Source organism: Mirounga leonina, unplaced genomic scaffold (assembly GCF_011800145.1).
Source record: "Mirounga leonina isolate KUSES-001 unplaced genomic scaffold, KU_Mleo_1.0 Mir_170, whole genome shotgun sequence".
NCBI classification, from domain to species: Eukaryota; Metazoa; Chordata; class Mammalia; order Carnivora; family Phocidae; genus Mirounga; species Mirounga leonina.
Window position 1 is genome coordinate 12374219 of NW_023270433.1, and position 26494 is coordinate 12400712.

Consider the following 26494-nt stretch of genomic DNA (forward strand, 5'->3'; position numbering starts at 1 on the left):
TTCACATAAGTGCTGGGAAGGAAAAGCACAAAGTATATTAGCATGTGAATGGCCCTGGGAAGCCCTTCAATAGATGAAACTGTTTAGCATTGTTTAACTCAGCATCTCTTCAGTTTCCTTGATCAAGAAACTTCGTAGTGAGCCTATTAATGCCCAGAAGAATTAGTGTTCCACACAGTCTACTCTGTTAATGGAAAACCGGAAGTCGTTAAAGAAACTGCCAGGGGACTGGGAGTGTGAGCATTTGCCATGTTCCTCCAGGAGCACCAGTGGCTCAGGGCCCTCTGAGCTCTCAGCTCCAGCGTTCAGCCACATCAGCTGACAATCCCCTTTGCTCTTATTCCAGCCCTACAAAGGCAACTTTCTGATCACCACTGACTCACCGAGTAAATGTCCCTGTAGGGAGAGGAGGCTCTCATCAGCCGGTCCGGGCCTCCTGGTCTCCCTGGCAGTTTCTTTCTCATTTTAGAGCAGAGTTTCTTGACCCGGGTCTTTAGAAGAACCCTCTTAAGACTATATGCAAAATGTGGGCGCCTGGGTGGCTCAGTCGTTAAGCGTCTGCCTTCGGCTCAGGTCATGGTCCCAGGGTCCTGGGATCGAGTCCTGCATCGGGCTCCCTGCTCGGCAGGAAGCCTGCTTCTCGCTCTCCCACTCCCCCCGCTTGTGTTCCTGCTCTCGCTATCTCTCTCTCTGTCAAATAAATAAATAAAATCTTAAAAAAAAAAAAAAGACTATATGCAAAATGTGCATGCGTGTGCGTGTGTGTGAACATGTATGTTTGTGTGTGTGCACATGTGGCCATTTTTCTAGGAAGAGGGTGCATAGTTCTTGTTATTCCTTGTGGGACTGTGACTCTAGGAAAGAGAAAGGTTAGGAATCACCATGCTAAAGGAAAATGTTCTTGTTCTAATGTGTACATTGGCCTCCTGTGAGTTTGGTTACTGTGAGTCTCAGTCTGATCAGCTTGCATTCACTTACCAACAGAAGTTCTGGATCCTCCAAGGTACTCCCCCTGGCTGAGGGGCCAGCCAGCATTCTTGGACCACATGCTATCACGCACCTTCTCGACCTTTTTCCCTGTGATCAACTCCCAATTATTCTCTGGGTCTCATTTTAGCTGTCATTTCCTTCTTGAAACCCTCTGACTTTCCAATTCTGGATGAGGTACCCCTTCTCTGTGCTCCCACAGCATCACTCCCTCCTCTCTGGGACTCCCCACCATTACCTCCCCGCCACCCCCATTGTGGGCCATGTTTTCCCCTTTCGTTGTGCTTTTCCGACGACGCAATCAACCCTTTCTGGTACTTGTCTGCTATCTGTCGAAGCACAGGGGTTTTGTGTCTAGCTTTGCCCAGCTTTGCTGCCCACACCAAGCACAGCATCTAGCACAGTGTTCATTAAATACCAGTCAAAGGAAAGCATGCGGAAATCTGTAGTTTAATCCTTTTAGTGCTACCCTCCTGTGCTCTCACAGTTAACCACTACTGTCCTTGGCTTCACTCCATGACTACATAGAGACTCATCAGCCATGAGAACTCCCGACTGTGAACCGTTCAGATCATAATTTTTGTCTTTTGTCAGTAAAAGTTTCTTTCTCACCAACATATGCGCACGGCTACGTGTGGGCGAGAGAAGAGAAAACGCGCGGCCCGGCGTGTCAGGATGGACATACCTGCATTTCTCAGAAAGCGGTTCCTATAGTCCTTGACTATCCTCGTGGCCGGGTTATAGAAGCCATCTCCACAGTCATAACAGCCCTGAGGGATTTTTCTAGGTGGGTCCATGTCGGTGAGTTGAGAGATACCTTGAAAGGGTACAATGGATAATTAACTGGCCACCAAGGCCAAACCGAGACCCAGTCCCCCTCAAGTCCATGTTTGTCCGGTTGCCCATGTGACGAAACGTTCCCTCTTCAGAGCGTGGAGCAAAAGCAATGGGAGCAGTGCCCCAGAGCAGCTTCCTGAAAATGGCTCTGGGAGCAGGGGCTTGGGGACTAGACCCCCAACTTGTTCCCTTGACCCCATCCTCCATTTCTGGGGACACCATGACACAGGCGTAGGTTCTGGAGGCAAAGAGACCCTGAGGATGCATCACAGTCGGCCGTGTGGACAGAAAGGCGTGTCTAGAGGACGGATGGCATGCAAGGGGTGGGCAGAGCCCAGACGTGAGCCATCAGGCCTCACCCAGGAAACCTGGTGGGGCGAGGCGTGTGTAAGGAGAAGAGCAGGAAGAAATGGGTCAGGAGGGCAGGGATCAACCTTGACTCTTACCAGAATTACCACAATGGCTGTCGTTTAGTGAGTGCTTATCCAGTGCCTGGAAATTCATTAAACGCTTGACTCCTACTACTTCACTTAATTCTCACAGCAACCCTGGGGCCCCATTTACAGAGGAGAAAACCGCAGCTCAGAGAGGTCCAGTAACTGGCCCCAGACTCTCCAGCTAGGAAGCAGCAAGGCATGCAGCTGCGAAACTTGTGCGTTAGGCTGCTGACATTGGAACCACCAGGGGCTCAAGAGGGGTTGGTGCACTTTGTAGGTCACACTGCTCTGTGTGTTGTATATCTTGGAATGCTGAGGCCTGAGTAATGGGTACAAGGTTGGAATAAATAACTTCTCGGGTTCGTTCTAACTTGCGTTTCCTGTAATTCCCTGTTCTCTGGACTGAGGCCTGGCTGCCCACCAAGCATAGCACCCTGCTCCCGGTGCAGGGTCCGGTCCTGCACCCAGGCGCTCTTCTGCACGTGTGCACCCTGTTGGCTCACAGTTACTGGGCTCTCGCTCCATGCCAAGCGCTTCCCGGTCAGTCTCTCCCCGGAGCCTCATGCTGCTGGGGAAGGGGCTGCTTGAGCTTCTCCCTGCCCCTGAGGCCGAGAAGCAGCTGTTGCAGGGCCCTGCCGAGTGCCTGGGGACCTGGGAAGGCAGCGGGTACTTGGGATGAAGTTGCCGTGTTGGGAGTCGCCAGAGGAGAAGGAAGGATGCGGGGAGGGTCACCGCACTGCCCGTGAGCCTGGCAGAGCCCTGCCTTTGACAAGACCAGCCGCTGTGTGACAGCTGAAGGCCTGAGGCCTGGGGCTCTCTCTTCGCCTACAGGCTTCTGTTGGGGTGAGGAGCCCATGACAGAGTCCAGGCCCTGTCATAACTAACCCAGGAGGAGCCACGGACAAAGTTCTCAAGGGGGATCTAGACTGGCAGCTCCTTGAAGGCAGAGACTGTCCCCTGGGGACCAGCCAGTGTCTGACACAGAGTAGGTGCTCAGGAAATCTAATGTTATGGCCTTACCCCCCATGCCCCATCTCCCCCTGCTGTGATGTCAGTATTATCCTCCCTGGGTAACTCTTTACTGAGCGCCTACTAAGTGCCAAGCAATGTGCCAGGCACTGGGGACACAGGGGTGATGAAGACAGAGCCCCCGCCCTCACGGAGCTCAGGTGGCATGGGAAGAGACGCTGTGCACTCATGACAGAGCTCTGGGAACCAGCCCTGGCTGCTCTGTGGTATGCCACAGGGAGACCTCGCCTCGTGTGGGAATTCAGGAAAGGGGCTCCAGACCAAGGGACGTTACACTGAGATCTGAAGGCTGGGAAGGAGTTATTTGGGTGATGAGAGAGGGTAGAGCCTCCCAGCAGAGGGAACAGCAGGAAAGAGCGTGGCCTTTTCAAGGAATAAAGATAGAGCCAGCACGGCGAGGGAGGAGAGAAAATCCAAGAGGGGAAGGTGGTGTGGGCTGAGGCTGGGCACTGGGGCAGGGGCCAGAGAATGCAAGTCATTTTAAGAGTTTGGAACCTTCTCATGAGGGTAGCAAGGAGGCACTCAAGAGTATGTGGCAGGGGTGGGGATGGCAGAGAGTGGCAATCAGAGTCATGTTCTTCAAAGATGAAAGTGACTGCTCCCAGAGTGAGTCAAACCTAGATCTCAGGAGACTAGGTAGTGGAGGGGAAAGTATGGAGGTCTGGGACAGGGCAGCACCAGAGTGGATGAAGGAAACCCCGTGTGGTGCATGGGGTGCTCAGTCAACGGTGATTTAATGAACGCATGAAGGAATGTATTTAAGAGGTAGAATCCACAGGACCAGGTGGTTGCTTGTGCATGGGGAAAGAAGGCAGGACTCGGCCCATCCAGGTGGATGGGGTGACAGTCTCTGAGGGAGCAATCCCTGGGAGAGAAGGAGCTGGTGGGGAAAGGAATGAGTTCCGTGCAGACAAGGTAAAGGGTCCCAAATACAGGTGTTGGGGGAGCTGGCTGCAGGAAACTGGGGCTCGGGAATTTTGATCCTTGTTTGGAAGCTGATGGTATAAACGAAGTCTTAGAGGTGAATCGGCTTGTTTAGGGAGAGGGTACAGAATGTTATGGAAGAGGGCTTAAGGCCAGAGAGCCCTGGGAACCCCCAAATTAATAACTGGGGAGGGGGGAGGAAGAGCTGACAAAGGAGACAAAGGGAGAGAAGGTTCACCTGGTCAACTATCTGATTCAAGGTGACACAGCCAGGGTTTGAGCTCGGGTCTGCCTGACTCCAACCTGGGTGCTTTCTGGAGCTTTCTGCCCTTATGGAGGCTGACTTGCCCAGGCTCATCCCGCTATTGAGAGAGAATTGAGGACTCAAACCCAGAACCTTCCAGTTCCAGGCTCTGTCAACTCCACCATAACATGTCATAAGTTAGGATTGATTCTGATAGTTTGCACAGTCATCTTCCCATTTGTCATTTTGGATGTATTGTCTCGGCTGCGCCAATGCCTATGCTCTTGATTGAGGTGCAGCTGACCGCACGCAAGCCCTGGAAACACCCGTGAGCCCCTTCAGTGGCTGCTCTCTGAATCCAGAGTCTAGGCCCACTTGTCACTGTCGGTGACGGAACACCATTTCTGATGATACAGGGGACACGGAGAGGAAGAGCTGGGCCCCCCAGGGAGCTCTACCACTGGGAAGCCGGTCTGGAGTCCTTAGCCTCGGTTTCCTCCTCTACAACATGGGACCAGAAAGGCAGGCGTGACGGGGTCATCTGGAGATTCTGTGAGACAGGCATCACACGGAACCTCAGCCGGAGCCTGGTACACAGGGCACATGCTCCTTTGGGGCGGCTCAGTTTCCACAGCTCAGATGGGCTGAGCACCCGCTGCGCTCCAGACCCTGCTGGAAACGCTTTCCGTGCATGATCTTACTTACAACAGACTTGCGAGGTGGATGATGCTATCGTCCCCTTTTGCAGGAGGGAAACCGAGGCACCGAGCGGTGCATGCCCTGCCTGTGGTCCCCCCGCTGGTACGGTGGAGATCTGCGGGTGACCTCAAATGGGCCTCAAGTGGCCCCTTATGTAAGGCTGCCTTTCGTTTCCCTCTCGGTCTGGGTGTGAAGGGAAGGGAGGGTGCCCGGTACCTGCAGGCTTCAAGCCATGGCAGATCTCGGTGTAAAACCTGCGATCGCAGCTGTCGCAGTAATGCCAGTGCTGGGCGTCGAACTGCAGCCCATCCGAGAAGGTGTACGTGCCCTGGAAGACAAGGAGCACGCGCGCCGGTGGAGGAAGCCCTTCTGCCGAGAAGGACGAGTGTCATGGCCAGACGTGGCTTCCTCACCTGCCCGTTGCCACAGAGGAGCAGTGAGAGTTCTCCCAGTTATTGGGGGGGGGGGCCATGACGGTTAGAAGGAACAGCTAGAGGGCTGGGCTCTGTGACTAGCACTCAAAATGTGGCCACTCTCCGCACGACGCGGGGCAGATGACCCCACCCTCGGTTTCCTCGTTTGTAAAACTGCCCCCTAACGGTATATATTTAACGGGGTTGATTCGATGAGGCCGTACTGGCAAAGCGTATGGCACAGTGCCCGGCGCGGAGTAAGCATTCAGTCATAGCTAAAACGGTCCACAGCCACCGGCCACAGCCCTTTGTCCACACATGTACATTCTGCTTCTGCTGCCCCAGGGCTGAAGGAATCCCCGGGACGCAGAGGTCGCATTGGCCTGGGCATCAGGAAACGTAGGTGGAAATTCCGATACTATTAATTCACCGTGTGGCCTTGGGTAAGTCACATCCCCTTCCTGAGGCTTAGATTCTCCAAGCTGTAAAACAAGGAATGCTCCTTAACCTTTTTAAGGTGGGCATTAGTGAAACCGATGAGAGCCGTAGGTCTTTCCCCAGAGAGAACCACAGTCCCAGATACACAGAAATTTTTGCATATAAAGCAGGAGGTTCTACTGACCCCCTGAAGTGTATGCATGGCCCATAAATCCCAGGGGGGATTGGACGGGTTAGATGACTTATGATAGCAGCAGAGGTGGTGGCAGAAGTACTAAGACCTAGCACTGAGTGCCTGCTGTATGCCAGGTACCAAGCACAGCACTTAGAGATACCACCTCATTTACACTCACAACCGTCCCAGGCGGTGGCTGGGGCTATTGTGGCAGGCTGAACGAAGGTCCCCCCCAAGATATCCACATCTACCGGCTGGAACCTGTAAAAATGTTGACCTCATATGGCAAAAGGTACTTTGCAGATGTGATTAAGTGAAGGACCTTGAAATGGGGAGATTTTCCTGGATTATCTGGGTGGGCCCAATATAATCACAAGGGTCCTTGTAAGAGGGAAGCAAGGGGGTCAGAGGGATAGAGGACAAGATGATGACAAAAGCAGACAGAAGGTGATGTGATGATAGAAGCAGAGGTCAGATTGATGCCTGGCCACCAGCCAAGGAATGCAGGAAACTTCTGGAAGATGGAAAAGGTAAGGAAATGGATCTCCCCCATAGCCTCTGGAAGGAATGCAGCACCACAGACTTATTTTAGACTTCTGACTTCCAGAACTGTAAGGTAATAAATTTCTATTGTTTGAAGGCACTGAGTTTATAGTCATTTGTTACAGGAGCAATATGAGGTACAACTATTGTCCCCAGTTTATAGGGGAAGTCATGGGCCCAAGGTCACCCAGTTAGTTAGTGGCACAATAGGATTCAAACTCATCATGGCCTCTCCAGGGGCCCTTCTGGATCCAGAGGAGTAGATCCCAGAGCCCTGGGAGATCGGTTGGAGGGCAGCAGGGGAATGGAAGGAGGTGGGCACCAGATGGAGAGGTCGGGGTGCTCTGCAGTGGGGGCTCTTCCTGTCCAAGGCTTTGCCCTCTGCAACCTCCCCTCCCCAGGCTGATCACCTTCACGACCAGTCCCTTTTCCCAAATGGCATCATGGCGGCTCCCGCTGGGGAAGTACAGGGTTCCTTGGCCATGAAACATGCCGTCCTTCATTTCTCCGACGTATTTCGTTTTGGTAGGGAGGATGTATTCGGCTACGCCCTCCATCCTGCAAGCACAAAGGGAAATCCGTAGACTGTGACTAGCAGCCGGGGTATCGGAGCTGGCATAAGAGAGCAAGTGGGACCCTCACCCTCGGGGTCCTCAGGGCTTACTGTCCCAGTAATATTCTGTTCAAAAACAACATTTTGTTTTGTTTCCCTCAAAAACTCCAAAATGAGAGGGTCTGTGTTGGTGAAGGTGGGGGACGGGGCACAGAGTTTTGTTGGTTTGTCTTCCCCCTCACCTAGAGGCTGTCCTGGGGTTCACACATCCCATAACACAGCCCTTGGTAGGCCCAGAGTTGGGAGGGATGTGCCCAAAGCCACACAGTAAGCTCTGGGAAGCAGAGATCTGGGCCAGATTTCCTGGCAGCTGGTTCTGTGTCCTCCCTGTCCCCCATGACCAGCCCACCCCTGTCCTTTACACCACTTGTAGAGAATTGGGAAAAGGATGAAATTCAGACAGAGGACATAGGCCTGAATCTTTCTTCACCATTTCCTAGATGTATCGTCTTGGAGACCTTCCTAAACCTTTTTGTTTTCCTTCCTTCCTTCCTTTTTTCCCAACAAATATTTACAGAGCGGCTACTACATATCAACACCTACCGCACGTGCTGAGTTTTTGGTCTGCTGGGTACAACAAGGTCACAGCAGTGATGAAGGCATATGCTGTCCCTGCCATCAAGGGGGCTCATGGTCTAGTGGGAGGCACAATTAAGCAATTGTAGAAGATGTGGGAATTGTCATGTAGGGGGAGGCAGGCCGCTACAGGAGCCCAAGCCAAGGACAGCCAGCTTGACCAGTTGACCACTTACTTCATGTGTGACATGGCTGAGATTAATGCCTAAGATCAACCCAGATAATGTATAATGATTTTCCTAGTAAAGGGCCTGACATCCAGTGAGTGCTGAAGAATTATCCTTTCCTTCATTTCTTCATTCCTGTATTCCTTCTCTATTCTTCCCCCACTGGCTGGAAGTCAGCCTGAACTTCTTCAGGCTTTTGTTTGTACTTCTGTTGGATGCTCAGCACTCTCTGCCTTGCATTGTAATTGTATTCCTCATATTCACTATTTAATCAAAGTTCTGGAGAGGAAGACCTTGGCATCCTCAGTTCTTAGAATCATGATTCTGTGCAAACAGGTGCCCTGTAAACAGCTATTATGTAAGGAATGAAGGGAACTGACCGAGGGGATGAAGGAAGATGCCAGAGGCAAGGCCCCGAGCAGAAGAGCGCTGTCTGTGGTCAAGGCACAATTTCTGAGCCATGCAGACCTGGGGCCGCCAAACCTGAGCCAGGCCTGGCTCCACCTCTGTGTCTGTATGACCTTGGGCCAGCTCCTTCGCCTCTCTGAGCCTAAGTTTCTCATCTGTAAAATGGGGATAATGACAACACTCCTCCCCAAAGTTGAGATAATTGGATGAAATAGTAGCTATGAAACAATAGCAGAATGCCCCAAATAGAGTAAGAGCTCAAACATGATGTTGTGTTTATTCTACTGCAAGACATGGGAGGTGACAGAATGCCTTTTCTCCTTTATGTCTTTACTTGAAATCACAGCTACCATTTCTGTCTCCATCAAAACCCTTCTCTGAGGTTAGACTCCGCTCCCTTTTTTTAAACTGCAAACTGGATGTCAGTGTTCAGACCTTCTACAGACATCTCCAGCTCACCCCAAATGAAATTCATCCTCTCTTCCTCCAAAGCAGCCCCTCCTCAGAGTTCTCAATTTCCACAAATGGTACAAAGCCTAGAGTTGGGCACTGTGCTGGGACTGGAGGCAGTCTCTGAGTGGGACCGGGAGCCAATCAGTTGCCAAGTCCTGGCAATGAAAATTCCCAAACTTCCACATCTTTGTCTTTCCTGCAGCCCCCCTGCCTCTGCTTTGGTCCAGGGTCCTGCTGCCTTTTACTAAGACAGCTATGGGCTCTGATTTGATCTCCCCATCTCTACTCTGCTTCCCTCCCTCCTTTTTCCCCTTCTCTTCCTCTCTCTTTCCTTCCCTCCCATTTTCCTTTTATTCACTCAAGGCAAAAAGCCTTCATTATAAATCAAAAGTAAGTTAAAAAGAACAAAGAGATAAAGACTCCAATCCATAGTGAGGATACAATTTCATTCATTCATTCATTCATTCATTCAGCCAACATTTACTGAGTGACATATGTGCTATGAAGAGGGATACAGAAATGAAATAAATTAGATTTCCTGATGTCCAGCCCTACCAAGGAGCTATCTATCAGTGGCTCCCCCCATTCACAGAATTGTGCACAGTACTCAAATCTCTCTATGCCAGAACACAGAGCCACCCTAACAGCGCTGGCTCTTACTCTCCTCTAGACACATCCAACATTCCAGTCAAACTGAACAGCCTGCTCCTCCCCTTGTAAGTCCTCTGAACTATTGCTCATGCTGTTCCCTCTGCCTGGAAACATTTTTCACCTTGCATCTCTACTCACCTAAAACCCAACCTTCAGGGCCCATCTCAAATATTTTCTCCTCCAGAAAGCCTTCAAGGACTGCCCCAACTGGATGTGTCCTCTGTAGGAGCTCAGCAGCAGGGTTCCATAGTAGAAAACACATGAGCTTTGGAGTCAGACCTGGGTTTTGATCCCTGATCTGCCCAATGCCAAGTAGGTGACTTTGAGCAAGTTACACAGTTACTCTGAGCCTCACTTTTCCCATCTGCAAAATGAGGATGATATCTATCTCACAGGGTTGCTGTGAGGAGGGGAAGATTGAGGCAAAGCCACTATCTGAAATTATCTTCTCGTTTCTTTGCTTATTGGCAGTACACCAGCTAGACTGTAAGCTCCATGACAGCAAGGATCTCGACATTTTTTATATTTTTATCCCCGTATCTAAAATTGGCAGATAGCAAACACAGACGTATATATGGAATGAATATATCTCAGCTCTGATGCTTATTAGATATGTGTCCTTGAGCAAGGCACTTTACTGCACTGGGTCTCATTTTCCTGAACTGTAAAATGGGAATAAACAATCCTACATGAAGTGTTGTCCTTAAGGTTAAAAGGAATAAAGTTTGTCAAAGTGTCTGGTACAGAGTCCTTTGCAAAGGCAAAAAGGCAGCCGTCTTTTCCCAGTCACAGATATTCAAGACATAGTGAATCAGATGAGGCCCTTACCTCCCGTCTACATATTCCCCAATATATTGGCTCCCTGTGTACTCCATGGCGTCAGCCTCTAGCTTCCAGCCCTTGCGATCCTGGAGTCTCACTGCGTCCTGTCTCACTATGACAACCTACATGGGCGGGGCCGACGCGAAGCCCCGCCCCCAGCGCCCGCGGACCTTCCAGGCACTGCGCACGCTCTGTGGCTCGCGGTTGGGCAGAGTAGTGCGCCTGCGTGGCCCGCTGCGCAGGCGCAGGCGCGAGGTGGCCCTTGGCGGTCGAAAGGGGAATTCAAGGAGACGGGGGCGACGCGTTTGCGGGAGCCTCCTCGGGTTTGGGGCTACCGCCATCATGCCGGGGATAGTGGAGCTGCCTACCCTGGAGGATCTGAAAGTGCAGGAGGTGAGGCTCGTTCGGAAGCCAGGCAAGCGGGGCATAGGGCTGCAGCTTTCCGGGCCTGGGCCCAGCCCTGCTGCGTCTCCCTGGACTGTGGGCCCCGGCTCCCCCCCACGCAGAGCCTCCCCCCACCCCCCAACACAGACACAGGTCGCTCCCGGACGCCTCCTCCTCACCTCCGGGAATCGCCTCACCTCCACCCCATCATGCAGTGGCTCTGTAGCATTCTCCTCTCCTCCCCCACTCTGACCCCCAGCGATCTGCTTGTCATTTACGTGAATAATAGTGGTACTTTTATTAAGCACCAGCCAGGGCCACTTTTTACTTTAATGTCCCTTAATACTCAGCCTTCCCCGCGAAGTGAATATACAACCCCGGGTTTTTACAGTCGAGCGAGAAAGACAGTCGCTTCCAGGTGGCCTCATCGGTATGGTGTTGGAGTGGAGCTGGGAAGCGGAAGCAAAAGGAGATGATACTGGAGAGTGGAGTTGCTCACAGCCCTGGGAACGTGTTTGGTAATAGGACATTCATTTATTCAGGCGATATCATTGAATAATTGCCATATACACAAACACCAGAGAATAAGAGAGATGGTCCCTGCCCTCAGAGAGCTTATAATCTAATGGGGAGACAGACGTAACGAGGCAGTTACAATATGGTGAAGTTTGTGCTATGAAGTGAAGACGAGACAGTATATACAAATTATAGCAAATATGACCAAGCCTTGTCTAGATGTCAGGCAGGATGCTAATTAGTTACTTCACATCCATTAATTCATCAAATCCTGCCAGCAGCACCATGAAGTAGGATATTATTGGTCTCTTCATGTGAGAGGTGAGAAAACAGGCCTGGGGAGTAGAAGTCATTTGCCCAGGGTCATATAGCTAGTAAGTGGTGGAGCTGGACTGTGAATCCAGGTCTGAGTGTAAAACCCATGCTTTTAAACTCTTGTATTATGGTATGGGCAAAAGCTGAAAAGAGTGAGAAGGCTTAGCAGAACGTTTTGTGTCTGGGAGACAAGTAAGTGCTGTTTGATGTGACTCTAGGGTTGGTGGGAAGCTCAGCTGTTGCTGAGCCTGGAGAGATGGGTACCTCGGACTGGTAGGACTGGGAAGCAGCTTCTACAAGGCCAGACTTATTTTATAAGTGAGGTGATGGGGAGAGGTGGAAGGTTTTAAGGCACAAGAGTGTCATGGCAGGAGTGGGTAGTAGAAAGTCTAGGCTACATAAAAGGAGAAGGAGGGCAACACTAAAAATTATGTGCCAGAAGTTATATCCCAGAAGTTAGGAAGTTAAGTTGCTTTCATGACTTCACTTACTCCTAGATGCCTGTGAGAATGGCAACTATTATTTTCCTCAGATGAAGAACTTTTTGCTACGTTCAGGGACTTTATAGTAAGTGACATTTATAAAGTGGGGGCCTTCAATATTCAGTCTTTGGTTTCTTGTCCCACAGTGAACCTGGGTTAGCCTGAGAGTGCTGTTTTTTTCATGGGAACTTTAATTTGGTTCAGCAAACATCTGAGGTTCAACTTCCTGCAAGTATTCTATATCTGGAATAAACTTGCCTTTAGCGTTCATACAGTTGAATTGAAATACAGATACTTACATAAGTAACTACAAGACAAAGTATGATTAAATGCTATGGAAGAGGGGCAGACATGGTTTAAGAGAAGAGAGCAGGATTTGAAGTTGGATCTAAATTCCAGGCCTAACTGCTCAGTTACCTTGATTAGTCACTTGTAGCATTTGCAGACATAGTTATTTTATTTGTAAGATGAAGTGATTCCAGCTGTATAATTCTCTGAGGCTATAAAGGGAACAGAGAAAGCATTTCTCGGGCATAATGTGAGACTTGGCTAAATAGCGTTTGAAGAATAGCATTTATAGGCCAAGACGGAGTAATGGGCTTTCTAAGCGAGGGTTAGATCTGAGCGAAGGTAAGGAGATGGGAAAATGCAGGTGTCCACAGATGGGTTCTGGGGACAGTGACTTCAATGTTCTGAGACAGCAGTAAGTCCCTTTTTGGAAGTGCCTTGGGTGAGAAGGCTGGATCCAGAAGGCTTTGAATACCCCGTAAAAAGTTTAGGCTTTATTCTGCTGTTAAGCCTGAATCCTTCCAGGGCTTTGTTGCTAATTTGTTTAAATGGAGTACAGTAAGAATTGGCCTTTTAGGAAGATCACTCTGGCAGCTCTGTGAAGAAATGGATTGAAGGGAGGAAAAGAAAAGCAGGGAGATTAGTCTTGGTGGCTGTTGAAATAATGAGGAGGATATTAATGACCCCAAATAATTGGTGACTGTGCTTACAGAGCAAAAGAACAGATTTATCTGGAAGTCAGACTTAGCAGTGACTTAGGTATCAGAGGCAGAGAGGGTTGAAGAGTCTGTCAGATTTGCAACCTGACAGTGGGGCTGGGGAAGCCAGAGGGAGCAGATTGGAGAGACAAACACGTTTTGGACCTCGTTGACTTTGGAGTTAAAACACATGCCTGTGGAAGAAGCAGTCAGAAGCTTAGGCTGGAAACTCCCTGTACACATTGACAATTTTGAGTAGAAATAATAGTTAATATTTATGATGTGCTAGACACTGTTCTTAATATTTTTATATGTGTTAGCTCATTTAAATTCTCAGTAGTCCTATCAAATAAGTACGATTATTCCCCGTTTTCCATAAATTAAGTAAAATGGAAGGCACAGCATAAATTAAAGACTGTAGAAAGAGGTGCAGACATGGTTTAAGGAAGAGAGCAGGACTGGAGGATTGGTTGTAGACTGTAAGACTTTTTCTGCCTCCCTTTTCACACCCGCAGATTGTATAGACCGGCTGTGCGGGGAGGCTGTCATGAGGGTAAATGAGGAAGATGCTGGAACTTTGTGTTCTTTGAGGCAAAGGGAGGTGAATGAATTTGAGAGGATATTCACAGTAAGCAGCTATGAAAGGATGTTGTTTCTGTTGGAACTCATCAGTCTTCGTGAAGAAGCAGGTGAGGGGAGACGGTGACATCCAAAATCCTTTGCCACCTCAGTGAAGGTGATCTCATGCAAAAAGGCCTGATTGAAGGTCAGAGTCTGTGAATTCCAGTTCTACAGTTGCCACTGACCTGCTGTGTCATCTTGAGCACATCTCTTTCCCCAGGAAAGAGATTCGGTGAGTGGTTATTGTCTTTTATTTTCCTGTGGAAGAGCATATTTTATATGCTCAACAACATGGGTGTGCCTAGATTTTGATAAGACCTCTACATTGGTAGGAAAGTCAGGCAAAGAATGCCATAACTTTTTTGGACACGATAGCTGTGAAGGCATTTGAGTAATTAAATCAGCCATTTAAAGGTCTTTAAGGCATTTGTCAAGGAAGTAAATATAGCTAACTTAGTTTTTTAAATATATTAAGCTTTAAAAGTTTGAATCTTGATTTTTTTTTTTTAAAGAGGGAGCACGAGTGCATGTGTGCAGGGGGGAGGGGCAGAAGGAGAGGGAGAGAGAATGCCAAGCAGGCTCCACGTCCAGTGCAGAGCCTGACACGGGGCTCGATCACACAACCCTGAGATCATGACCTGAGCCAAAATCAAGAGTCAGACGCCTAACCGACTGAGCCACCCAGACACCCCTGAGTCTTGATTTTTATTCTCTCAGCTCTTTACAGGTAATATAGCAAGCAAGAGTATACCCCTCAATTAACCTAAATAAACTCTTACTATAAAAAACTGTAATACAAAATCTTACAGAGTTTTAAACAAATTTATTAGACTTGTCATGGCAGATTTCACTTGTATCATAAGTTTGTCTTTGCTTTGATAATTATAGCAGTTGTAATGTTAGTAGACATCATCCTAACTTTATTCTCCTCTTCCGGTAGTGTGTAGATGAATTACTCTCTTCATCTTTCCTTGCGCCATTTATTTTATTAATAATTTAACCTAAGCTGTGTGAAATTCATAAAAAATAAAATTATAGGGGCACCTGGGTGTCACATTCGGTTAAGTGTCCGACTCTTAGTTTCAGCTCAGGTCGTGATCTCAGGGTTATGAGATCGAGCCCTGTGTTGGGCTCTGCACTCGGTGGGGAGTTTGCTTGAGACTCTGTCTGCCCCTCCCCTCCATGCACACTCTCTCTCTCTAAAATAAACAAATCTTTAAAACATAAATAAAATTATAAAATTTTTAGCACTATAAAAATAATAATTACAACATTATTCTTACATGAAAATCCTTAGTAAAATATTTATGAATCAAATCCAATAATATCTTAAAGCATAATACACTGTGGCAGACTAGATTTTATTCTATCTATAATGGGAGAGTTTTGGAAAATCTGTTAGTGCTCTACAGTTACAGATTAATGAAAAAGAAACTCGAAATTTCAGTCTTTCCAGAAAGAACAGTAAAGCAAAGCCAATTCAGAGTACAAGGAGACTTCCTCACTGAGGAATATCCTAAGAACTACATCCCAGATAACAACAGCAAATGTTGTACCAAACTGTGCTTTAAAGTCTAGAAAAAGGCAAGGATGCCTACTGCCATTGCTGTTCATCTGTATTATCCTAGAGTTCAGTCAAAGCAATAAGATAGGAAAAAAAGATACAAATATCATAGAGGAAGGGAGGTAGTTTTTACTTGTAAATGGAGGGGTTTTTTTTCTGTTAATCCTCATTAGTTTTGTATCAGAGCTGACAGGAGTTCAGTAAGATCTGGCTAGAGAGGAGATACAGTGTACAAACAAGCAGTAACCAATTTGAAAATCTAATAGAAAAAAAAATCCTATTAAGCTAGTATCAAAAGTGTTAAAATGCTGCGGAATTAAACAGAAACGCGCAAGGTTCCTATATGATAGAAACTGTAATTTTAACCAAAGAACCTAAGAATGACTTGAATAAGAGGAGGGACATACTTTATTTTGGTGAGAAGGCATAATTCATGTAGTCTTGTCTCTTCTGTGAGTGTTGGATCCCCGGTGCCTGGCACATGATGAGCACTCACTAGCTGCTTGTGCGAGGCACTGTTTTGGGTGCTTGGCGAGCCACAGTAAACACGACATTTAATTATAGTTTCATTTAGGGAGAATTGATATCTTTAGTCTCGGATCTCTGTTGAAAAAAATCCCTACCCTCTTGGAGCTTTTATTCTAGTGGTCACACACACAGTGACCATTGATGATAGCTTTTATAAGGTCAGTAGAAAAAGATCCTCTGAGCAGAGACCCAATATTGTAAACATGCTCGTTGCCTTCTAATTTAATACATGACTAAGCTTTGTGTAGTTCCAATGCAAATTATTGGATGAGGGGGTTCATCTGAACGAACAGCCAGAGTGATTTTGAAAGGGAAGAATGATGAGGAGGGTCATCCTCCCAGCCAGCCAACGTTCTGAGTTACAGTAAGGAAGATGTTGTGGTATGGGCCCAGGAAAAGGGAGGCCGGCAGGACCCTTGCTGCAGCAGCAGTTAGAGGGGCCCTGGTCTATGTGCAGTCCCCTGTGAGCGGAGCTGTAACTACACTGTTTCTCAAGAAAATGTCCAGGGAGGTAAGTGAGAGACTGGCATAGTTATGGGGTGGCTACCTTGGATATAGTCCATAATTGTAAAAAATTCAGAAATTCTAGTACTTTCTTATTAGTAATAACTTTCTGGACTGGATGCTGTCGTACTGATCCTTTCCAGTCTCATCTTCTGTGATTCTGTAGTCTTCTGGGAAATTTATCTATTCTATCACTTTTATTCCTGGAAAGGAGACTCATCAGAGCTCCACAGAGTTGGGCCCTCCATCATCCTTCAGAGCTCCACTTTTCTCTGTCAGAGAGCTAAGGGTTCTGTTAGGGCTGCCGTTTCCTTATGTCTAAAATGGGGAGTTTAATGTCAACCTAATGAGATTATTGTGAAGGCGTAGAAAATCACGCATGTGAAAGAGCCTTTTGATCTCTAAAGCAGAGGAGATCACAAAGGATTATTATGACAGCCCCCTGTCTTTAATTTTCGTGGCGGAGGCAGACCAGTGCTACTTTTGTGTTCTCTCTGTTTTGAGCAGCAGGAGGTGAAGATGAGGAAGTGATATCCTGGTCACAAATCTGTGGTCTGTCGCCCGTTGTTCTTTCCCCAGGTGAAAGTCAGTTCTTCGGTGCTCAAAGCTGCCGCCCATCACTATGGAGTTCAGTGTGATAAGCCCAACAAAGAGTTCATGCTCTGCCGCTGGGAAGAGAAAGACCCCAGGCGGTGTTTAGAGGAAGGCAAGCTCGTCAACAAGTGTGCTCTGGACTTCTTCAGGTACGACTCTTTCACATAAGTGCTGAGGGGCTGAAACATCTAGGTATATGTATCCCAGTGAACGTCCAGCTATTTAAGTTTTAGTAGGAAATGCAAGACCTTGAAATCAGATAGACCAGAATAAGCCCACAGTAAATGATGCAGTTATTTGTGTTATTTGTTTTTATTATTTGGTGTGTTCTTTAATATCCATGAACCTTAATTTCCAAATTATAGAATAATACCTATCTTATTCAGGATTGTTATGAAAAATCTGTGAAAGTACATAAAACAACTCAGCACAGTGCTTGCTAACAGGTATTCACTAGATTGCTGTTACTACAGAACACTCAGTTATTATGGAGAGAAAAGTGTGTACAGAGTCAAGGTATTAAGTAGGCCATTATGCTTGATACTACAAGTAAAAAAAAAAAATCCAGATTGTAATTGTAGAGAAATGTTTTTTTGTTGTTTTTTTTTAAAGATTTTATTTATTTATTTGACAGAGAGACACAGCGAGAGAGGAAACACAAGCAGGGGGAGTGGGAGAGGGAGAAGCAGGCTTCCCGCGGAGCAGGGAGCCCGATGCGGGGCTCGATCCCAGGACCCTGGGACCATGACCTGAGCCGAAGGCAGACGCTTAACAACTGAGCCACCCAGGTGCCCCGAGAAATGTTTTGACAGACTCTATTAAAAGGGACAGAAGCTCCACTTGAAGGGAATTGGCTCGTGTAACAGTAAAGTCCAGAAATAGGACTGGGATTGGGCAGGGCTGGAATCAAAGGGCTTACGTAATTTCTTAACTACCTGGTATCTTTTTGCCTCTCTTCTCCTCCCCCAATCTTTGGGTTCTGTTTTTCTCTGTCAGGTTCACTTTCAGAGACTCTTTCCTTGCTGTGGCAGAAGTGGCCACGAGCCACTCCACGCTGCTGTGCTGCTTGCCTAGTAGACGTAGACCAGCCGTGCCAGTTGTCCAGTGGTATGAGCAGGGCTCCCTGGACTGAGTCTCGTTGGCCTGGCTGCTTGATTTCATATGTAAATCTTTGAATCAGGTGTGTTTCAGGAGACAAAATGCTGTGCCTGTTCAGGACTACAGTGGGGAGTAGACTTAGATTCATCTAAACCACTTTGCTGAGAGATAGGGAGGGATTGTTCCCCAAACGGAAATTAGAAGGACATTGCAGAAGAATGAGGACTGACTGCTGGCTAGGCAAAACCCACAGATGTCCACTACAGTGACGGGAGAGGGAAAAATAAAATTTCCTTCACATAATAGCTGCTTTCCTTCTTTCTTGCTTCTGCTGTCTTTGTCCATATGCAAAGACATTTTTGTGTTTAAAGTCAGTGTGTGTGGTTTAAAATTCATTTTTCACTGAAACTATTGGGAACGTTCTTTCGCATTGCTAGATTGTCTTCGTGATCGTCATTTTTAATGGCTATATAATATTCCACCGGTAGGTAAACCAACCCTAATTTACCTGACCAATTCCTGTTATTAAACATCATTTTTGGAGCGCCTGGGTGGCTCAGTCGTTAAGCATCTGCCTTCAGCTCAGGTCATGACCCCAGGGTCCTGGGATCGAGCCCCACATCGGGCTCCCTGCTCCGCAGGAAGCCTGCTTCTCCCTCTTCCTCTGCCCCTGCTTGTGTTCCCTCTCTCACTGTGTCACTCTCTCTCTTTCTGTCAAATAAATAAATAAAATCTTAAAAAAAAAAAAAACAACATCATTTTTTATTCCGGTTTTTGATTGTTTTAGATAAATCTTCAGTGATTACCTTTGTGTAGATCTTTTTCTCTTTTTAATTAATTCCGTGGCATAAATTTCTCAGCAGTGAGATTATTCTATAAAAAGGCTTTGAACATTGTTTATGGACCTTGGACTGTAGTTGCCCTTTTTTAAAAAGTTGGGTCAGTTTATGCTGCCCTCAGCACGATATCTTTTTATACCTTGCCAGCATTGCTTATTATTTAAGTATTTGATAGGTACATAATGATATTTTATTCTTGCTTGAATTTGCATTGGTTTGATTGCTAACAAGTTTGTGTTTACTTTTTAAACTTTTCTAAGAGAACTTTGGAAAAGCATTGCTGCTTTGGCCCAGAGGTAGTACATTTATGTGGGCAATATTTGGATTTCACAAGCTCCTGAGGTTCCCAGCTGCCTCCATGAGAGGAATTTCTCACTGCCAAAGTTGCTCTTTATAGGCATCAGTAGGTAATAGTTGGGTGTGGGTAACAGGGTCCAGAATGGAGACTGAGTACTCCAGCAGTGCTGGCCGGAGGAATAAAAAACTGGTGTTGGAAACAGTAGCCCACTACCAGAGTGCTTCTCAGGGGAGGTGGGTGCAATTTTGTGTACCGTGGACATCCTGGTCAGTGAGGCTGGAGGCAATTCTGAAAAGCTCCGTAGGGCTTTGCTAGTCCTCCTTCCTTCCTGTGCACACCCTGATCTCTTATACACAGAAGTTACTTTTTCTTCAACCATTTTTGGTGGTCACAAAATGAATTACATGCTACCTTGCTTCTTAACAGAGAATACCAAATATAATTTAACTTTGTTAATGACAGATTAATCTGTTTTTGTTCAGTGCATTAATAGAGTGAGGACTTTGAACTCTGAGGAGCATAGGGTAAGTTTGTCTCTGCACTGAATGACCCCAGGATCTTCCGTGTGTTAGTTTGTGTATTTGCCTTTTATAATTCTCTCTCTTCCTTTGCCATTGTCTGTCACCTCTGACTTTTGTCAACGTGCCCATCTCAGATTATGCTGCCGCTTCCAGGTTGGCTAAACTGACAATCTTTAGAATTGGATCTAAAGGAAAAAAAGGTTAGGCCCTAAGTGAGGAGTGTTCTGTGTAAAATATATGTGCCTTAGACCATGATCTTTTTGCATTTCAACCCATTTAGTTTTGCTGCATAAAGAAATTAGGTCTTCTTCGTCAGAAATCTTTTGCTACTTATTGAGGATCGCCAAGTTGTTTTGTAAGTGAGGTCAGAGCATCTACGCTCCTACCTTCCAGAAAGCAAGGCTACGTATTTGTGGTCTATACTTACTTTTCCGCACTTGTCTGTTTTTCATTATTTTGCAAGGAGCTTCCCTAACACTGCCTTCTCTTGCAGGCAGATAAAGCTTCACTGTGCGGAGCCTTTTACAGACTATTGGACCTGCATTGATTATTCCAGCCTGCAGCTGTTTCGTCGCTGTCGCAAACAGCAGGCTAAGTTTGACGAGTGTGTGCTGGACAAACTGGGCTGGGTGCGACCTGACCTGGGGGAGCTGTCCAAGGTAAAAAGTCTCCTGCTGGGGGTCTCGCCTTCTCACTAAGGGGTGGGTAAGGGCAAGAGGCGGTCAGAAAAGGGTCTTCTGTGAGTACAGTTATGATGGGAGAAATCTGTTATTTACCAAACAGGTTAATGAGGGAGTGATTATACACAATCCAGAAGGGAGTTTATTTAATAGAAATACTCCTTTAAATAGATCTTCCAGCATGTGCAAATTTGTTTTTGTTTAATTAGCTAATTGGAGAACAGAAGGGAGTAGATGAGGATAAACACAATGTTAGGGGGGCACTGGCAGTTGAAAGCATTGAACTTACCGTGGAATTCAGAGAGGAAATAGGATCGAGGGTATGCCAGATTCTTCAGGCCAGATTTATCAGTACCTAAGATTTTTAAAAGTATATCCCTATAGTTTAAAAAGCATGTTTTCCTACTCTTTGTTCTATATTTCCTGTCTCAGTCATGACACCACCATCTCTTGAAACATCAGAAACCTGAATGTCTTTTTTCCTTCATGTCCCCATCTTTCTCCCTTTATACAATCATCCATTCCTGTAGGTAAGCATTTCCTGGATTAGTTTTTGAATCCTCTCACTGTCCCCACATCTTGAACAGGAGTTCTTAACTTAGGCTATGTGAATGTCTGGGAGGGGTGGGTGGTTCAGTTCAGATTTTAGAAGACCTTGTATCACCTGAAATTGAAGAATTTAGGATTATAATTATATCTTCACTATAGGCATGATCTGTGTGGAAAATAAATATCACTTTCTTTTTGAAACTTTTCAGGGGCTTGCTCTTGCTTGCAATATTCTGGCTTACAAGGTCCTTTGTGCGCTGATCTACCCTGTTGCTGCCTTTTTTTTTTTTCTTTTAGAGAGGTGGCAGGGTGTGGAGCAGAGGGAGAAGAGAATCTCACGATTCTCACTCAGGGTTCAGTCTCACGACGCTGAGATCATGACCTGAGCCGAAATCAAGAGGCAGACACTTAACTGACTGTGCCACCCAGGCACCCCCGACCTACCCCTGCTTCTTGAGCCTCATTGTCATCCATTCCCTCTGGGACAGATAGGTGTCAAGGTGTGGAGGGAAAACTCAGGTTTGAATGGAGGGAGATAGTATTACTGAATCACTATGGGATCCTGAGCAAATTGCTGTTTCCTGTCCTACTACATCTACAAAATAGGACCAGAATTCATTCCTAGTTTTCCGTGAGGATTAAGCTAGAGAGCCTCTGTGAACCTGCAGCCTAATGCCTAGTGCATAGGTCCACAGTTAACCTTTGTTCCCTTCTCTTTATGTATAGTATCTATGGATAGTTGGATCTTAAGCTGGGTGTCATTAGTAGATGAATGGCTTAGCAATTTTGTTTTGTTCGGTTTTGTTTTGTTTTGTCCAGCTTGATTATCTTCAGATGTCTTCTTTTGCTGCCCTGAACAAATAAATCACTTTAAATTGTTGATAACTCTGTGTTGGAAAGTGGTGGGACCTACACATTCACTAATGAAAACAACCTTTTCTCATTTCTATCTCTGATCAAAGGAGAATTAACAAATCATGCTGTTAAGAAAGTATATAGATTCCTGAATCTTTGTGTTTACATTTTTAAAAAACCTATAAAATATTGTCCTCTTTTCAGAAGTTTATTTCTTTAAGAGGATTATCAGTTTTAGTCATACTTAAAATCAGAATCCAGTCTCGTTTTAGAAAGGTGATGACTAGCTGGATAAAGCCTAAATTTTAGCTGCATTCTGCTTCCACCAGGTTTCCCTTCTCCCCTCTGTGCCCCTGGCCAGTTTCTACTCACTCTTCTGCCCTCAGCTTCAGTGTCAGTGTCCTTTGATGTTTCCAACCTTCCTAGGCTGTTGCTCTCTCTCACCCGTAATTCCACCATCCTGGCAAGGTTAACATTGGAGCACCTGCTGTATATCAGGCACCTGACTGTGTAGTATCCTAATTGCACTGTGGGCTAATAGTCCATTGGAGAGATGGGAAATTGAAGGTTGAGTAGGTTGCCCAAGGTTGTGTACCTAGCGATTACTTTGACCACATGCTTCTCCTCCTTTTCTCTTTTGATATGGTACAGAAGAGGAAGTTGTTTTCTTGTTTTTCCACAATAATTTGTCCTTTTAAGGGGTCTGTTCATTACTTTAAGTTTGAGAAACATTTTTCTAGATTTATTTCATACATATCTTGAATTCCTGAAAGGAGCTACACATGCCAGCTGGAGGCATTTGGAGTAACTCTATTAAGCAATAAGGAACCATTAATGATCTCTGTGGTGGAGGGATGAGAATACTATTCTAAAAACAAACAACGACTCTGGACCTTTAGACAGAAGACTTGGGTCCCAGCTCCAGCTCTGACATGTAGTGTGTATCTTTATCATGGACAGGTTAGCCTCCCTGGTCCTCACCTGTGAACTACAGATAATAGTGCCTCATGGCGTGGTTATAGTAATAATTGTGCTATTGTGTTCCTGAAAGCTCCATTCACAGTAAATCGTTTTTGGATTTGTGCATACGGGAAGACTAATCAGTCATATCACATGGAGTGGCTTGAAGATCAGACCACTACATAACAGCACGGTTATTAACTGTGGCCTTGTCTTTCCATTTCTCTGCGTGTTTCCTCATCTTTAAAGTGAGAACAATTTCTGCTGGGTTTCTGGCGGAGATTTTGTGACCATCAGAGCTGATGTGGATGTGACCACCTTCCATCTGTCTCCCTGTTACCATCATGTAGTGCTATACCATCTTGTCAGGCCTCTTGGCTTGGCTCTCCCAGTTCTGGTCCTGCCCTCCTCTAATCTAGCTTCTGTACCTTCCACCCTGCAGACATGCTTGAATTGCTTCCCTGCTTCGGTGGCACCTGTTACCATTGGATTAAAATTCAAACACTTGACACGTCACTCAGTACCCTTCGTCATCTGGCCCTGACTACCAGTGTAGTACGTTATTTAAAAGCACAGGCTTTGGAATAGTAGGCAGATCCAGCTTCGAGTATTAGTTTTCCCACTATTAGGCAGGTGGCCACAGGGAACCTCTGCAAAATGATCTCATGGGAGTGTGAAAATGAAATGGAATAAGGTGCTCAGTATCGTTTCTAACAAGTGCTTGCTTAGTGCTTCATTTCCCGCCACGATTCAAGCAACCTTTGCTTTGGCCATACTAAAGATACGCCTCTCTGTGTTCACATGTACTGTTTACTTGGAATGTCTTCTCCTGCTAATCTTCCTGCCTGGCTCATGGGCATCCTTTAAGATGAAGCTAAAGGTTACCCCCTCTGAAATCATCCAGCCCCTAGCCTTCAGGATGGGTTACATGTGCAGAGTCCTTGCTCTAAATCCTAAGTCCCAGCACTTAGTTCATGCCTCAGTTGTGATAATTTGGTTGGGAAGTCTTGGTTGATTTTCTTGTCTGGCTCTGTCGGTAGACTGTGAACCCCTTGAGGACAGTGTATATCTTGTTCCCTACTGTATCCCTAGCTTCTACCACATGGAAACCCCCCAAAGAAAGCTTTCTTGAATATTTGTTCAAAGGTCAAATGAGTCTAAATGTGGTTTGCTGAGGCTTGAAAAAAGAGGGGTAGTTGGGGCAGCAGGAGCAGAGAGGAAACGCTGGGAGGTGCGTTCTTGGTCTCAGACTGTTCCACCTGACCTCAGCCTTGCTTCTGTCCTCTTCGCCCCCCCACAGGTCACCAAAGTGAAAACAGATCGACCTTTACCGGAGAATCCCTATCACTCACGAGCAAGACCAGAGCCCAACCCTGAGATAGAAGGAGAGCTGAAGCCTGCCAAACATGGCAGTCGCCTTTTTTTCTGGACCATGTAAAGATGGGTCCATGGCCCACACTCAGTCACACGCCCAGACAACCACTGATGAAATTCCCATGCAGTTTGCATCGACTGATAGAGTGTTCTTTCCGGGATCACAAACCTAACAAAAAAGTTAATTTATGTGACTTGGCAGTTATTCTATACCATTTCCTGGCCATTAAAAATTTTAAAGGAAACAGTTGTATTTTATTATGTTTTATATAACCTTTTGGCCTTTAAAGATGACTTCCCTTTGCTTGTTCTTCTTGTGGTCCTGCCTGTTCCTCTCTCTTCGCTTTAAGTAGGCGTTCACCTACCAACAGGGAGCCACATTTGATCAGGCAGAAATGACTATGTAAAGGGAAGGCCCTCTTACCTGTCTGTGTTCACGCATTTTGAAGTCTTACCTCTCTCCCCATCCAATATCTCAGACAAATAGCTTTCCCCAAAGGTCATACAAGGGAAGCGTCCAAGATAGGAGAAGGGAAGAAATGTTTGAGACTTGTGACTCAGGCCATGGGAGGGGCCTCCTGGCTGGGTGTTCGGCAGTCTTGCTCAAAGTTTCTTAAAGAACCAAACTTCCACCACTTCCCCTTGATATCCCATCCTCAAGCATTATAACCCAGATGTTTTTCCTGATAGACAAGGGAGGTGGAGGCTGAGCTCCCAGCTCCAAAGCCAGGAAGTCGGGAGGTCTGAGTGTCAATTCCAACCTTGGGTGTGTTCCTTAACCTCTTGTGAGAGGTTGAATTTGAGGACAAACTAAAGGCAACATGCTTATCTACCTCCTGGGCAGGTTAAAGCCACAAGTATTTATAAAGCTCTGGTTCAAAGCACTATTATGTCGTTATTTTCCCTTTCATTCAGTTCCCTTTTCACTACCAGGCTATTTCCTCTACATCTGACTGGGTCGCTCTACACCCTTCTGCTGGTGGCCTTCAATTGCACATGGCCCTGCATAAGTCCTTAGCAGCTCCCTGGGCCTTGGTTTCCTTTCGTGGTGCTCTAAAAAGCAGTTGTCCTGTAAGCCTTTCCAGAGGCCTTTCTAACTCCTACTCTAGAGATGTCCAGGCAGGGAGAGTGCTGGGAGGCATTAGAGGAGGTGGAGGGCCTGTCGCCCAAAGTGTCAGCACAGTTCCAAGACGAAGCTCTATGTGATCGGCGTGGCCCCTTCCCCACCCTCGTCCTACCCCACAGTTGGGAACACTTGGGGTGGACCTCACACTCACCTGTTCTGCAAAAGTTCCGGCTGCCTTTGCCTCATTCTTGAATTTAATGTAGAAAAAGAATAGAATCTTGAAATTTAAAAACAGCTAAGGCAACATCTATTAGCCTCTTGGTGGCCAGGTAGTTGGAAGTCACCCCTGGTGGGGAAAGTATGAGCATGTTCACAGATTGGCATCTTTGTGACACCTCAAGCTATGTGTTGCTTCTTAGATTCTTTCTGCAAAAGAAGCTGGGACCTGCATGAGTAGTAAATATTCACTGAGCATGATGCATCGTGCCAAGTGCTTCACGTGTCAACTCTTTCAGTGCTCAGCTTTTGAAAGAGTTTCTATTTGTCATGTCCATTTCACAAAGGAACTCTAGCTTAGGGAGAGGTGGAGAAGCCCCAGTCCTCATGAGAAATAGCCGATATGGGATGCAGACGAAGACTGGCTCCAGTCGCCACGCTTGCTCTTTGAAGTCAGTGGTTCTCAGCCTTGGGTGTACGTTCAAGTTACCTGGAGACCTTGAAACACCCATGTCTGGTTCCTGCCCCCGGAGATTCTGATTTAATTAGTCTGCAGTATGACCAGGGCCTGGAGTTTTTGAAAGCTCTCAAGGTTATTCTACGGTCCAACCAGGGGATAGGGTCACTGGTTGTACACATGAAGCAAATCCAGGTTAAGTGCTACTAAGTAGGAAGTGGCTAAGCTGAGACTTAAACCCAGCTGCATCTGGTTCCAAAGTCCATACTCTTAGTATATACCACTGCATGTAAGTCAGTCACATGAGGTCTTCTTAAAATGAAGATTCTGGTTCATCTGGTCTGGAGTAGGTCCTGAGATTGCTAGTAAGCTTCTTGTTGGTGCTGATGCTGCTGGCCCGTGGACCACACTTTTGGTTAACAAGGGATGAAACCACACCATCTGTCTGAGTGGAGGATCTATATCTAATGAATCTATCCTGCTGCAGTGTCTAGCACCAGGTCCTCCCTGATTGTTAATTCACCTTTCTAGAATCAGAGCAACAAGTCCTGAGCTGTTAATAGCTGCAAATTCAATTGTAGGATGTTTTAACTTTTGCCCAAGTTGGACAGAAGTTCTTGCCTTTCTCCCTCCCCACCTTGCTTTGAATTCCTTGAACAAAGAAACTAATG

General features: G+C 46.5%; 2 protein-coding genes across 4 annotated transcripts; one reads left to right on the forward strand and one right to left on the reverse strand.

Moving 5' to 3' along the window:
- Positions 1-1039: 1039 nt before the first annotated feature.
- Positions 1040-10469, reverse strand: MORN5 (MORN repeat containing 5). The gene is made up of 4 exons (XM_035016659.1): positions 10423-10469; positions 7137-7284; positions 1673-1804; positions 1040-1077 (listed from the first exon to the last, which is right to left on the reverse strand). The coding sequence occupies exons 1-3, from the start codon at positions 10467-10469 to the stop codon at positions 1709-1711; spliced, it is 291 nt and encodes a 96-aa protein (XP_034872550.1). The 3' UTR covers positions 1040-1077; positions 1673-1708.
- A 164-nt stretch (positions 10470-10633) lies between these two features.
- On the forward strand, positions 10634-24329 carry NDUFA8 (NADH:ubiquinone oxidoreductase subunit A8). Of its 3 annotated transcripts, XM_035015894.1 has the most exons (5): positions 10634-10809; positions 13615-13788; positions 16896-17059; positions 20160-20325; positions 24011-24329. In XM_035015894.1, exons 2-5 carry the CDS (start codon positions 13738-13740, stop codon positions 24146-24148), a joined length of 519 nt encoding a protein of 172 aa, XP_034871785.1. In that variant the 5' UTR covers positions 10634-10809; positions 13615-13737; the 3' UTR covers positions 24149-24329. The 3 variants fall into 3 exon arrangements, with proteins under 3 accessions (XP_034871785.1, XP_034871784.1, XP_034871783.1); XM_035015893.1 differs by lacking the exon at positions 13615-13788; XM_035015892.1 differs by lacking the exons at positions 10634-10809; positions 13615-13788 and adding an exon at positions 16085-16323.
- Positions 24330-26494: the final 2165 nt, after the last annotated feature.

Bases quoted from the DNA above. Each gene is read 5' to 3' on its own strand.
- NDUFA8 (XM_035015892.1), top strand. From the start codon at position 16,186: ATGTTGTGGTATGGGCCCAGGAAAAGGGAGGCCGGCAGGACCCTTGCT. The intron at 17,060-20,159 runs GTACGACTCTTT...CTTCTCTTGCAG, and splicing joins TGTGCTCTGGACTTCTTCAG to GCAGATAAAGCTTCACTGTG. The intron at 20,326-24,010 runs GTAAAAAGTCTC...GCCCCCCCACAG, and splicing joins ACCTGGGGGAGCTGTCCAAG to GTCACCAAAGTGAAAACAGA.
- MORN5 (XM_035016659.1), bottom strand. From the start codon at position 10,469: ATGGAGTACACAGGGAGCCAATATATTGGGGAATATGTAGACGGGAG. The intron at 7,285-10,422 runs GTAAGGGCCTCA...TTGTGCTTGCAG, and splicing joins GGGGAATATGTAGACGGGAG to GATGGAGGGCGTAGCCGAAT. The intron at 1,805-7,136 runs GTGATCAGCCTG...TACCCTTTCAAG, and splicing joins AAAAGGGACTGGTCGTGAAG to GTATCTCTCAACTCACCGAC.